This window comes from Ambystoma mexicanum, chromosome 1q (genome assembly GCF_040938575.1).
Source record: "Ambystoma mexicanum isolate Mex_15411 chromosome 1q, UKY_AmexF1_1, whole genome shotgun sequence".
Taxonomy (NCBI): Eukaryota; Metazoa; Chordata; class Amphibia; order Caudata; family Ambystomatidae; genus Ambystoma; species Ambystoma mexicanum.
The window spans coordinates 1,110,393,650-1,110,407,424 of record NC_090922.1 but is presented as its reverse complement, the minus strand read 5'-3'; the positions used below and the strand labels follow the sequence as shown (position 1 = coordinate 1,110,407,424).

Genomic DNA, 13,775 nt, shown 5'->3' with positions numbered 1-13,775 from the left:
TCCTTGCCTTGAATCGCTTTGAAACACATTGTGTATAGGCGCTATGTAAATAAACTATCATATCATATCAAGTAAACAAGGCAGCAGCAGGCAGTGAGAAACAGCAGTGGGAGCCTGCTCAGATCACCCTAAGGAGGAAGAAAGGCCTGGAGGGCAACAGTAGTGAAACACAGAGAAGAGGGGAACCTAGAGAAGAGGAGCTGTAGCCTTCAGCATGTTTGTAGCTTTCTTTCACAATCTGGCCTCTTCCAGGGTATGAGCTAGCACATGCTACTCCCCATAGTGACTACTGTGCTCCTGTCCATAGTCCCCTACCCTCCATATTGTATGAGCTTCCCGGCATGAGGACAGGACCGGAGTAATTAGCACTTCCCCCTTAAAATTTAATGCATGCGTACTTAGGCACGAGGATAGGCGTGACCGTACACGCTAAACCCATCCCACACGACAGTCCCCACAGATGCACATCGAGAATGACTGCCCTATCTGCGCTTTCTTAAATGAGGGGGACGGAGGGCGGGGCATATGGAAGAAAGGGGACTATGGGCTAGAAGTACAGTAGTCACTACAGTAACTTGTTCTTAATCCTACGTTCAGTCCCCTTTCTTCTATACCGTATGGGTGATTCCAACGCAATATAACGTTAAGGGACCTTAGTGGTTTTCAGCAAACAAATCCTTGAGAACTACCTGGCCAAACGCTGCATCTTCCCATGTACTGACTTCCAGACAGTAATGCCAACAGAAAGCAGAACGTGTAAACCAGGTTGCTGCTTTACTGATTACATCCCATGCTACATGGAGTTGAAAAGTGACTATTGTTGCTTTGGCCCTCACTAGATGTGCTTGAATGCCTTCCGGAGGGTGTTTGCCCTGCATCTTGTAAGCTTTCCCTGGGAAGCCCTGTCAAAGGTTACAAATAGCGCTTCAGACTACCTGAACGATTTGGATCTGTCTCAATAAAATTTCAAGGCTCTCTGACATCTAGACAATACAGGACCTTGTCTGCCTGTTATTGTGGGTTAGGAAAGAACGTGGTTACCACAATCTCTTGGTTTATAATATTGGTTTGCACTATTTTGGTCAAGAAGGTTGGGCGAGTACGTAAAATCACTTTGTACTTATGAAATATTGTGTACGGCTCAGATACTGCCACTGTCTGAATTTCACTCACTCACCTTGCCGATGTCAATGCCACTATCAACACAGCCTTCATGGTCACAAACGTTAATATCCACAGAGGCAATAGGTTCAAATGGTTAATTTGTGATAGCTGCTAAAACCACATTGAGATCCTAAAAAGGACAAGGCATTCTGACAGGAGGGAGTAAATTAAAGTTACTCACCGTAGTGACTAGAGTACTCATAGTCCCTAGCAATGTTCCCTCTAATTATTTTTTTCTATGTCCGGATCTGGTTGGCTATTGTGCGCACATTATTTTCTATGTGCGCAACTGACTAATGAGGTAAGCCACTTTGTGAACATGCATATTTAGTGAACTACCGTCGCAGAAGAGAGTTTGGAAAGGAATGTCTTTTTCCCAGCCACTACAATTATTTACAAATCTTAAAGACACTTTTTCCAAACACATAGGCTTACATAAAATACGTCATGTGATTATACAGAAAACTAATCAACCAGTCCAAGATTTCAACATCTTCCAAAGTACCTTGCAAACGTACTTCAATGCAGAGAAAAATATATGTTTTATGCCACTGGAAAATCACTCATGTCACATGGATTCCAAAACAGAAATATCTTGTGTCATAACTGATGTGGCTGTCAAGAAATTCAGAAAGAATACATTTGCTGAAGGATGAAAAGTAATGTGTCAAAAAAACATGCTGATTGGAGTTCAAGTGCTACTTTAATGAAGTAATTCAAGGGCTAGGAGAACATGCTTCTAATAATGTGTAAGGATGATAATTGCATCAACATAACTGCACCTCAGAATATGATGATCAAAAATTCCTGTGCCTCTGCTTACTATCCACATTATGTTGTTTTGTGGTTTATAACACCAGCCTTACAGCTAAGAGACATCTGCACCATCCATATTTACTCCCTAAACAAATGTGCGTAACAAAAACGAGAAACAATGAACATATTGTAGTGGCCTGGCAGGATGAGCTGTGTGTGTAAGTGGAGGGGAGGTTGGAATGTGGTGAGGGGTCTGGAACCTAGGTGAACCTAGGTTCCAGGGATGACTGTTGGTAGGGAAAGAGATAGAGCCAGAGGGAGTATAAGCTTGTTACCTGCTCTCCTTACTCACCTTCCTCCCTGTAACTGGACCAATAACGCAAGCTTATCTTTTGTACATGTCTGGCTCTGGAGTGGTTCCTGCTTACTACTTGATAATCCTTGCCACCCAAGGTACTACACATCAATGCTTCAACCCACAAAGCTCCACTCAAATTTCTTTGAATTAGTGACCAGAAGGAACTCTAATAATATTAATGCCCAATCTCAAGAGGAATTTTAAGGGGAAAGAACATCTTTTAATACACAGAAATAAACCTATTGGCAAAGCTATTTACTTTTTTACTCCCTCAAAAATCATTTGACTCCAGGTAGGAAGCAAAATCGGATATGAGCCCTGCTTGTACTCCTCACATAGGGAGTGAAATTACAGGACACATAATAAAGTATAGTTTTCCCACCCTTCCACACCACAAGTCTAGATCAAATTTAAACAATAGCCTTACTGAGGTTTATTGTGGAGGCCTGTTGAACGAAATCACATATATGCCTTTCAAGTTTCTAGCGTCAATTCATCAGAGATGCAACTGATTGAGTGCCTTCTTCTTTAACTATGGATCCCTCTTCTGTAATTCTTTGTTATCAGTAAAATAAGACACAGGCAGATGCTAGAGATGATACAGACAGAACACATGGTTATATTGAAAAGCCCTCAGCAGCTGAGCCTGGAAAGAAAAAAGAAGGTGCTGTTGTCTAGACAGCGTTAGGTGAAAAAATAGTTTTTACTTTACAGCAGAATAAAAAAAATCGATTTAGAAAGAACGCTTTGTGACCACACAGAGCGGCCTTAATAAATCGAACTGTCACGGCCTTCCGCACCTAAGTGCATGCAGGGGCTGACCGACCTGCATGGAGAGACCTAGAGGAGTTTGTTGCAGCAGTGTCAGATGTGTGTCTGTGTGTCTGTCTGTCTGTCTGTGTGTGTCTGTCTGTCTGTCTGTGTGTGTGTGTCTGGCTGTCTGTGTGTGTGTCTGGCTGTCTGTGTCTGTCTGGCTGTCTGTCTGTCTGTCTGTCTGTCTGTCTGTCTGTCTGGCTGTCTGGCTGTCTGTCTGTCTGTCTGTCTGGCTGTCTGTCTGGCTGTCTGGCTGTCTGTCTGGCTGTCTGTCTGGCTGTCTGTCTGGCTGTCTGTCTGTCTGGCTGTCTGTCTGGCTGGCTGTCTGTCTGGCTGTCTGTCTGGGCGTCTGTGTCTGCGTGTGCGTCTGCGTGTGCGTGTGCGTCTGCGTGTGCGTGTGCGTCTGTGTGCGTATCTGTGTGCGTGTCTGTGTGCGTGTCTGTGTGCGTGTCTGTGTGGGGAGTAAGTGTGTGTTCTGCTGGGAAGGGGGCGTTGTGGGTGGCAAAATTGGGTATTTGGGGGGATGGTTAAAAGCCCTGCTTAACAAGATAACCAGCGGGAGAGGGTCCGAGTGGGGAAGGGATCAACTTGCAGGGGCAGTATGCATAGCTCTCAACCATTTGTGTCGTAAAGGTGGGTGAAAACACCAGATTTTATTTTTGGCGGGTGAGAGGCCCATTGAAATGAATGGGCGTGCAGGAGGCTTGGCGGGTGAGTCAGCTGTGTACAAGGCGGGTGACACCCGCCAAAAGCGTGTGAGTTGAGAGCTATGCAGTATGTGATATTTCGGCATTTTAAAGCCACCACAAAAAGGCTGGAAAAAAAAGTATATTTTTTATTCGGTCTTTCAAATGCGGAAATATCACATAGAACCGACTAGAATTTCCTATCCTTTAGCAAACAAGCAACACATTTCCTTCAGTGTACTGCTGAAACGTCTGCCTTCGTTTTTGAAATGTGCTGCTTTGTTTATCACACGCAAGGAGTTATGGCCTGTGCTGTTCCACCCATACCCTGTTCTAGCCTCCAATACTAGTTGAGAGAGCACTGTAAAACATGAGCGATTGTAGCAGTAAACATCCACTGGGATATTTGCAGACCCACAATAATATTTAATGCCTCAACATATAATGTGCATTTTAAGAATGTCATAACTTTGCTTGTACACAATTACTTTGCAGTGCATACAAGATTGTTTGCAACATACCCCACCCTTATATCATTGTTTAGGGTTACACAAGTGCTAATTGAAACCGTTTTTGTATAGAAGCGAGTAACCATATAATTTGTGATGGTCTATGCCAAATGGAACTCTGAACACTTGGAAACTATGCAGGCTGTGTGAAAAGCATTCTCCTGTCTGAATATCCAGTGCCCTGATACTATGGACGAGGTAATTCCAGGCATAGTCCATACCCATTATCCATTGTAGGCAAAGTAAATGATATTGCAATGTTGCTCTCCACTTAAGAGTGTAATGATAGCAATGCTAAGTAGATCACATTATTCTTCTCAAAATCCTTAAAGGGCAAATTAATATTTGAATGTTATAATGCGTTAACTTAGAAGGGGGCTGCTTCAAAGCACTTGTGTGACATATGTACAAAGAAGAGGAAGCATGAGATAAGGTTACACATCCGAATAGCCTGCTTACTTACAGTCACTATCTGATATTTGAGCTGGTAGTTCGATTATATATTGTGGGTGAAGCAGAAATTCTGGCACGTAACGTGATTCATATTACAACAAACATAAAACAAGTTTATGTAGCTACATGTCTGCTAACCTTTCGCAGAGCCAAGAGAGGAAGGGTCAAGGTTGTCCAGTAGTATCTTATAGTCACAAGGTGAAAGTGTGATAGTCAAGTTTAGGAGTCACGGGTGGGGAGGGAACATTATTTGGTTAATGTGTGCAGGCATATCTTGGTTAGATTCTTCTGTTCATGGAGCCAGTTTTCCATATTAGTTTTTAACCTCTAGTATGCATATTCTGCTGTTTGGGATTTTAGGTATTTACGGTCACCCTTCCAAAAGCAAATGAGTAGAATAACAAGACAAGTTGCTTATTTTAAAATAAAGAACATTTCAGGGAATTGCTGTGGCTTGTGCCTTATTAAATCTTTTTGAATAGGTGAGAACTGTGTGCGCTGCTAACCCATAAGGAAGCTGGGCAAGCGCACATGCGCACAGCTTAGGGGGAACATTGGTCTCTAGTCCCATTTTCTCCATCGTAGTGGGCATCCCCCAACATGTAGGAAAGTTTATAAATTGCCAGTGCAGATCCGTCAAGTACAAATTAAATAATGTTGCTGCAACAATGCACCCCTGCTTCACCCCACGGCAGGTAGGTATAAATGCTGACAACCTAACCCTGCCGTCAAGACTAATACATACCGAGGTGTCCATATAAAGCAGCATTAACATTCTAAGCAGACCTAATGGTATATTCCAAGATTATAGTTTCCGCCATGTTATGCTTGAGCTAAAACATGGCGCTGATGCGCAGTGCATTCTGGGAGCGCTCGGAGCCATGATGGATCTTTCCATCATACCGCAGTGAAAAGCTGCACTCATTTTGCTGAGAGCTAGATTCACGATGCTGAAGAAAACATGCTTTCCAAACCTGGTATGCAGTCAAGGACATTCTGCTGGGAAAGCTAACTATGTCTTGTTATGAGCTATGGGACTGTTTTCCGTGGTGCTTGTTTTTTAGAGGAGGGAGGCACTTTGCTCCTTGAGGTTACTGTCGGTTGACCCAGCTGGCAACCAACGGCTGCTCATCAATGCGCAAGTGCGTTGCCAGAAGGTTCGAGAAATTGCCACCCCTTTTTGAAGTGTGCATGTATGCGGAACCCCTGAGCGGTTAGGTGAGACTTCAACCAGAGGGGGGATGCTTCCGTCCGGCATACCTGTGGGCTGTTGTGCTCTCGGCCTGGCTGTTATCGGGGTCTTCCAGCTGCTTCTGGCGTGATGAGGAATCCAGTTACGCTCACGGTGATGTATTTTCTTTTCAATTCTCTGTTTCTTCTGTGATTTATTTCTATGTTATCACTGGTTATCACTGGTTGCTTCTAAGCTTTGAATAAATAGCCGTATAAGTGCTCATTATTTTCTAAGAGTGTGTGGTTGCAAGTTATTGCGTCTTCCTGCGTTCAAAGTATTGGCTCTGTAATTGCACTGGTGATTTATGACTGCATGTGCACTCTGGGCGAGCAATACACGCCATAACCAGTGGTCGAAGTGAGCTCTACTCTCCTCTACTTTTTTAATTACATTTTACAGCTCCTATACTTTTATTTTAAAAAGAAACCGTTCCGGAATGGTTTCGTTTTAAAATAAAAGTGTAGGAACACTTTGCAGCTCGCACTTTCAGTGCGCTGCACTGAACGTTTCCTTAAACAGCAGGTGCACGTGTTTATTGGTGTGTATTGTGTGTGGGAAGGGGCGTATGCGATGGAGTTTGTGGGTAGAGGGTGCGGGCAAGCAGGGAACATAGTTCCACTACTTCTTTTCATGCACTTCGACCACTGGCCATAACCTATTCCAGATGACGGAATCGAATGCTGCGCTGAAGTCTATGTAAGCGCAGTACACATTTGAGTCACGTCTCTTCCATGCGTAGTCAGCAGTCGAGGTTAAGATCATAAAATGATGTAAGGTATTACATTTAGCCCTAAAACCTATTGGATTAGGGGGGGGAGGATATTTGCGGCAATCCAAGAATTTAGTTCTACCAGTAATACGCTTGTAAAGATTTTTTGCTGGAATGTCTAGCATCGCTGGCATTCGGTAGTTAGTTGGATTATTCCATGCACCCTTATATACAGGGAGTATATTACTTGTGTGCCAGGTGTCCGGCAGCTTCCCTGTTTGCCCAGTTTTAACAATCAAGATGTGAAGTGCATGTGCCCAGAGGTCAGGAGATAATTTAAGCAAATTATGGCATACACCGTCTGGTCCAGCAGCTCACTGGTTACTCAGATGCTCAATAATGATCACAATATCGAGAATAGTGGCCTTACAAATCCAAATGTTCAATGGAGGTGTTACAACTACATCATTGACATTTGCTAACCCCAATGTCAATTTGATGCGTTTCACCCACTGATCTTCAGAGACACATAAAAGAAATCTTTTTTTGCCTCATGAATGTCCTCCCATATCGCGGTGTTGTTACCCTTCATTGCAAGATTTGCTAACCTCCTCCACCTTTCTGATTCACAATTCAATTTGTAACCTTTCAAATACTTTTGATACTTCCATTTAAGTTGTTTTACATTGGCACTGATCACAGTGGAAGCCCTACTGCCTAAAGACAGATTGATTGCCTCAGCTATTCCAATACCGAGCCGTTTTTTGCCTCAACAATCTTCCTATCGTAATGTTGTCTTTTTGTTAAAAACCTTATTAGATCTTTCAAAGGTGGTTTTGTAGGATCTTATAGCGTGGGTATAATTACCTTTATTTACCAGCAACGAGGCAAATAACGTGACCATCTCCACCACCCCTCTGGTACCATTATTCTCACTTATTACTGCTTGATTTGCTTTGACTAGATTTTTCTCATTCCATTGGATTCTATTTTGAGCCTCACTTAAATAAATATTGCCATTTTGATCATATACGTGCAATTGACTTAGAACCTTAAGAGGATTGAAGTAAAGACACAACGGAAAATGATCACTCTCATCACGCGTGACAATAGGCATGTCCACCATCAGAGATAATCCTTCTGAGTTCACAAACATATAATCAATCGTACTTGCACACCTCCCATCTACCCGTGTAAAAGCAACCTGGGCGTCACCTGCACAGCAGCAGTTTAATCGGGTTAAGCCATGTAACTTTAACATTTCCGCGCAAGGTTTCCCTTGCCAATTTATCACTAACGGCTGAACTGGTGCAGAGTTTACATGCAAGCCTAAATCAATGCGGTTAGTACAATCCCCAATTTGCTCATTGAAGTCACCCATAAGCCATACAGGATACTGATGGGAGTGTAGATTTAAGATTTCCACCACTGTCTTTACAATAACTAATGTTGACACAGAGTTCGGCAGATCATAAATATTCACCAATACGATAGATTGTTGAAAATATGAAAGCAGAACGGCCTGTATCATGTTAGGGATTCTTTTAACTCTGTCACAGTCCATGGCTGCCTCACTGTAATCAAAAGCCCGCCCTTACGGCCCCCTCCTACACCCTTTATGGCGGGTTGCTGAGCTGTACTACGACCATTGAAGTGTTTTGTCTACCAACCACATTTCCTGTAAATCAATTATTGCAAAAATATCCATCTGAGAGACCAAACCATCATCTCCAAATAGGTGGGCAAAACCCTGTGTATTCCAAAAATACGGTAGATTTTCATCATCGACAGGCTGATAGAAAGAGTTGCTTAAAAACAGACAGTAACCAGTGCCAATAGCCATCTCCAGCATTGGTTGTACAACTGCTCCCATTCTTATTTGTCAAGGCGCTAGTATTTGTTAGTCTAGAGTCAGCGAGTACTAGAGGAGTACTATCCCCTTGCTTCATTACTACATTTGTCCTATTTTGATTGTCCAGAGTACCAGTAATCAATAATGGGGCAAAGGAAAAATCGCTTCCACAGACAGCGGCACTAGTGGCAGGCCGGAGCTTAACTGATGGAATCAACACGATCTTACAAGTATAACCCAACCTGTAAAGCTCATCCTCATATCTCGTGATATATTTGAGTGTTGCCTAAGCTTTAAACCACACATTTGTCGCATGCACAGATATATGTTCAATCTGATCTACAATCATATCATCAGAGGTTATCACTCTAAGTGCAAAAACAGTATGTAGAATGGAGAGCACGCTGTTCTATTTAATGGTGGCAGATTTGCTATACTCGAAACCGGCTGAAGTTGCAATGTCTTGACTAGCCCACCTTTAGCTGGCACAGCCACCACAGATGTTGGAATACATAGGTTAGCTGAATTGGCGGACCATTAGTCTGGGAGCTTGGATTGGGACTGGGATCTAGGTAACAATTTGCAATTACAATCAAGTGTAGAACAGCTCTTTGACAGTCATGTTTCACCCCTTGCACAACTGGATCCCCACTACCTGGGGGACCAATCTCAATACTAAGTGTGCTCAAATTTTTAGGATTCTCCGGCAATGCTACCAGCAAGTGTGCCAATACCGCCGGCTGTGCCACAGCACCAGGTACATTCACTGTATCATGTACAGATTCAATAGGGAGGCCAGCTTTTCCACTCACCAAACATGCATTATTGCATAGTTTCACCCGATTGTTGTACATAAATGCCTGGGAGATGGTTATTTCCTTACGCTTGACAATACCTATTTGTTTTACTCTACCACCACTTGCACCCATTTCCAGAGGTGAGGTGATGGTAATTTTTCCCCCCTTGAAGACGGTAATTTCAATAGGGTTAGTGCAATGCTTTGGTCACGTACCATTTTGCGACTACGGTTAATGCTCTTGTGTAAGAGAATGGACTGGATGTCCAGTTAATACTCACGACTCTCACATTTTGCCATAAGTGATGTCAAGAGATTATCTATAGCCCAAAACCTGTATTTAGAAGACATGTGGCTTCATTACAAGCTAGCTGGTCCGGATGTAACGGTGCTGGTAAAACCGTACCAGCACCGTTTTCCGGACTGGCTAACTACGAGTTCTGTGGCCGTGTGGTGACAACCACCAGGTCTGAACTGGCAGGCATAACGCCACCGGCCGCAGATGGACGCGGAAACACTGGCACAATTACCGCATGGTGCCAGTGTTTCCGCGGCCCCCATTCCCATGGAGTCCTACGCATGGGAATGGGGAGTAATCGAATGCTGGCGCCGGAATTACCGGATCACTGGGGCTGTAGAGCCATACAGCAGAATGTTGTTATCAATATTGTCTACTCCCTCACTCTGACAATTAAACGCCTCAACAGGGGGTAAAAACACAACCTCTATAAATTTAGCACCCAAACATCCCAACGGCACTCTGAGTTCTTCAGCGATTTCTTTTGTGGCTATTTCCACATCGATCTTGCTTAAGGCTTGGGCTTTTGGGAAATATGTAGTAATTTTCTTCGATTTAATGCCACTGTGTGGTTTCGTGATAGTTTTCGGAGTGCATATTCTACAGCAATGCCTCAGATTTCTGTCGAGTAACCATCATGCCAGTTACAAGCACACACATGGGAGAATCTGCCATGAATATTGCTCTCCCCAACCAACGGAACGTACATACTCTCCAGCGAGGCTAATACTACTTTAACAGCTTTTACTCGATAAGCATCACACGTCGCGTCTAGATAACGTCTGAGGTGCCTACGAAAAAATTCAGGGCCACAAATCATTGTGATAACACTAATCAGTTACTAGGCCTCCTTTCACCAGCTGTCCCAGAATAGGTACACAACAGGACAGATAACGCGTGACGCAGGCAAATTACAAATTGCTACAGCACAGCCGACTACCAAAGAACAAGTCAGCGCTGGGAATTGTCTTTCAATGCCGGCACAAACCAGACAAAACACGAAGCGTGCCCTTTTAAATAGGGCACGTTGAAAAACCCAACACTTCATGTAATCTAGTCCTGGCGAACACTGCAAATACGGGAGTTGGGATACAGGGTAGCCTTTACTAACAGCAAACTCGATCTTAGGGCGCACACTTCGAATGTGCAACCAAACAACAACACACTAAATTAGCATGTATAAGAGCAATGGATCCACGCACACATTCACACTCACCACAAACAGCAAACAGCACTTGCAAGCAATTCCAGTGATTGACTTCTACTTTAATTGCTGTTCTGTAATTCAAACCTTGAAAAAAACATGTTTTAAAAAAGCAATTCAAGAATTGTATGCCTTTCGCCATTACAGGTTATACTATGGGGTAATTGCATAACATGTACACCACAGCTATGGACCCCTCAGTGGTCACCCAGACTGAAGAACATCTATCTTCGGTGTATGGTTGGCACCCAGTGGCTGATTACTGAGTGAAAAGGTATGTCTTGATTGTTTTTAATGATATGGTACTGATTTTCATTTAACGACCGAGGAAGTGGGTTGCACAGAGAATGATCTACCTGTCAGGTAGCTGCACTGGAAGTGATAGGACTGAAGGTGGTGACCGGTTGTAGAACATAGTTGATGGGCAGGAATATGGTGGGGCAGTTTTTCTTTTTAACGTTTAAAGTACTTTTATTTAGTTAACGTGAGGACAAATTGAACATCTTATTGAATCAAAGAAAATTCAGTAGCTAAGGTGGGAGAGTATCCTTTGTAGTCCACTTAGTGAATAAAAAGTCCAAATTCCAGTACCTGTTTAAACCTACTGAACATTACTTTATGTTTCTGTCCTTATCAACCCATATTATAAAGAAAAGGATCAAAATACACGCAATGAAAGGGGAGAAGAAACATAAAAAGAAAGGGGAGATGTTGAGTACACCAACAGGTTCACAGAGGCAGCAAGGGTGCAAACCAAAGAGTGACAATATCTTGCAATAATCATGCAGAATCAGTTATCTAATAATAGGGAATGCATGCATAACCACTTAGAGAATGATTGCAAAAGACATTGTAGATAATCTCTTCAGTCAATTCATTCGATGGTCGAATATTCTTTCATTTGCATGTCCTTGGTCCTAACGGTGACAGCCTTAACTATACAGGCTCTTTTTGCTCTGTGGAAATATCTGCAGATGCGATTTCACTTAGTATGATCACATCTTATGTGAGACAGACCAATATCCATCGGGTATATTAGAGTTATTGAGTGAAAGAAAGACCACCTTGCGCCACCTCCAGGCCATGGGGCATTCAACAAACAAACAAACAAACCCTATCTCTGCTATTCTACAACACAAATATGCTGGTGGGCATTTTTTAGTCAAGAAGGAAAGCCAGCTCTAAAATATAGTTGATAACTTCATTAGCATGAATGCCTACTTACCTTCACGAGTAGAGCTTCGTTTGTAGCCTGGATCACCTCATTTCGGGCCTGAAGACCAGTCTGTAAACTGTTGACTTGGTCTTGGGCTTCGTCCAGCTCATGCGTTAAGTGACGCAAACGTTCGTTCAGGTAGTGATTGGCCGATTTCCCATGGTCAGTACACATCTGAACATCTGCATTACTTTTTTGAAGCATAAGAATCTGAAATGAAAAATGCACAATGGTAACAGTTGTCATTGTGTCATCGCATCAATGCGTGCAAAAATGATTGGGCTATTTTCGTTGTTTCAGATCTTGCAGCTCATTAATACCAGGGTGGTTGATAAACATGACAATTGGTCTTTTCAAATAAATGTGTTATATCTTTCTAAAACTAGTTGGCTTTTGAAAAAGTTACTCACGAAGGGACTCTTGCATAGTGTGGTAAGTTAGATGAAGTCGTCATCCTCTGCTGTGAGGTGCCCCAGCAACAGGGGACTGGGATGGTCTTTCTGCTACCATACGTGCCTCACAAAGGGTGGGTGGGGCACCATTCTAGGCGCATCACCCACTCCAAGACGCAATATTATATTTTCACCTTTTAGAACGCCAGAAACTCTAACATTACAAAAGTGCTGCAAGTCCCAGCAGCCAGTCTTCCTTATCGGGACAGATTGCATAGCAGAGTTAATCCGGATCAGTCAGTGAGTGTGCAGCAGAACAAGCTTCACCCCATATCAGAGGAGGAGGCAAATTTCAGATAGCCCGTGAGTAATCTTAGGCTTTTGGCAAAATCAGATCTTAAGGGATTGCTTTATCAGAGAGAATTACGGGTTTTAAAACAGAGCTGCAAAAATTGGATCATGAATTCCAATTTCTTTATATAGATAGCCAGTTTATGCTAAAAAGAACTCGACTGAGCAAACATACCTGAGATTTTTCGTTATTATTGAACAAAGAATCAGTCAATCAATCAGACTTCCAATCTAATTCCATATTGGAAGATGTTTGGGTCAAACATTATGAGAACCTATATTTTAGATCAAAGACTAATATACCAACCCCAACAGGTCTGGATATGTTGCACGATATGATATGAAAGTGCACTGTCAGGTGGAGATGTCACACCAGCTCACCATGGAACAGAAATCTGGCACACTGGGAATTTCAAGCTGGCGTTGAAGGCAAGGGGCAGATTTAAAGCAGCGTAAACATCAATTGGAAATAATAAAGTAAATACACAAGGAGGTTAACAATAAATGTATAAAGAGACAAGAGGCCAGTCAGAGGCCCTGAGGCGAGTTCCCCAAGGTAAAGATCAATTCCAGATCAGCTTGTAAATGCACCCAACTCTGTGTTAAAAAAAGTGGTTCCTGGTTGGGGTGAATGGAGTAACCACCCCATCACAAAAGGAAGGAGAATTCGCAAGTACCTAGACCCATGAGAAAACTGAATGCCAAGAAAAAATAAGATGTGGATAGGTCTTGATAAATGAAGAAATAACATAGACAGTAAGGAGGGCTTAGTAAAGCCAAGCGAAAATGAAGAGGTCTGTATAAGTAAAAATAACAAACCATGGTCTGCATAAGTAAAAATAACAAACCGTGGCGAGGGAGGTCTGATGATAGTGATCAGTAGCCAAGTTATTGTTAAGTGGTTTGGATATAGGAAAAAGAAAGACAGTGATAAGGTCCCAGATAACTATTTTTTGTGGTGGTTTTTCAGACCATGACACACAT

At 42.8% G+C, this 13,775-nt stretch overlaps 1 protein-coding gene across 4 annotated transcripts in view; it reads right to left on the bottom strand.

Moving 5' to 3' along the window:
* CCDC18 (coiled-coil domain containing 18) overlaps positions 1 to 13,775 on the bottom strand; it is a 2,185,916-nt gene that overhangs the window by 85,274 nt on the left and 2,086,867 nt on the right. For all 4 annotated transcript variants that reach the window (XM_069641832.1, XM_069641829.1, XM_069641831.1 and 1 more), the window contains one exon: positions 12,058 to 12,258. In XM_069641832.1, coding sequence (XP_069497933.1) covers positions 12,058 to 12,258 — 201 coding nt within the window. The remainder of the gene's footprint in view (positions 1 to 12,057; positions 12,259 to 13,775) is intronic.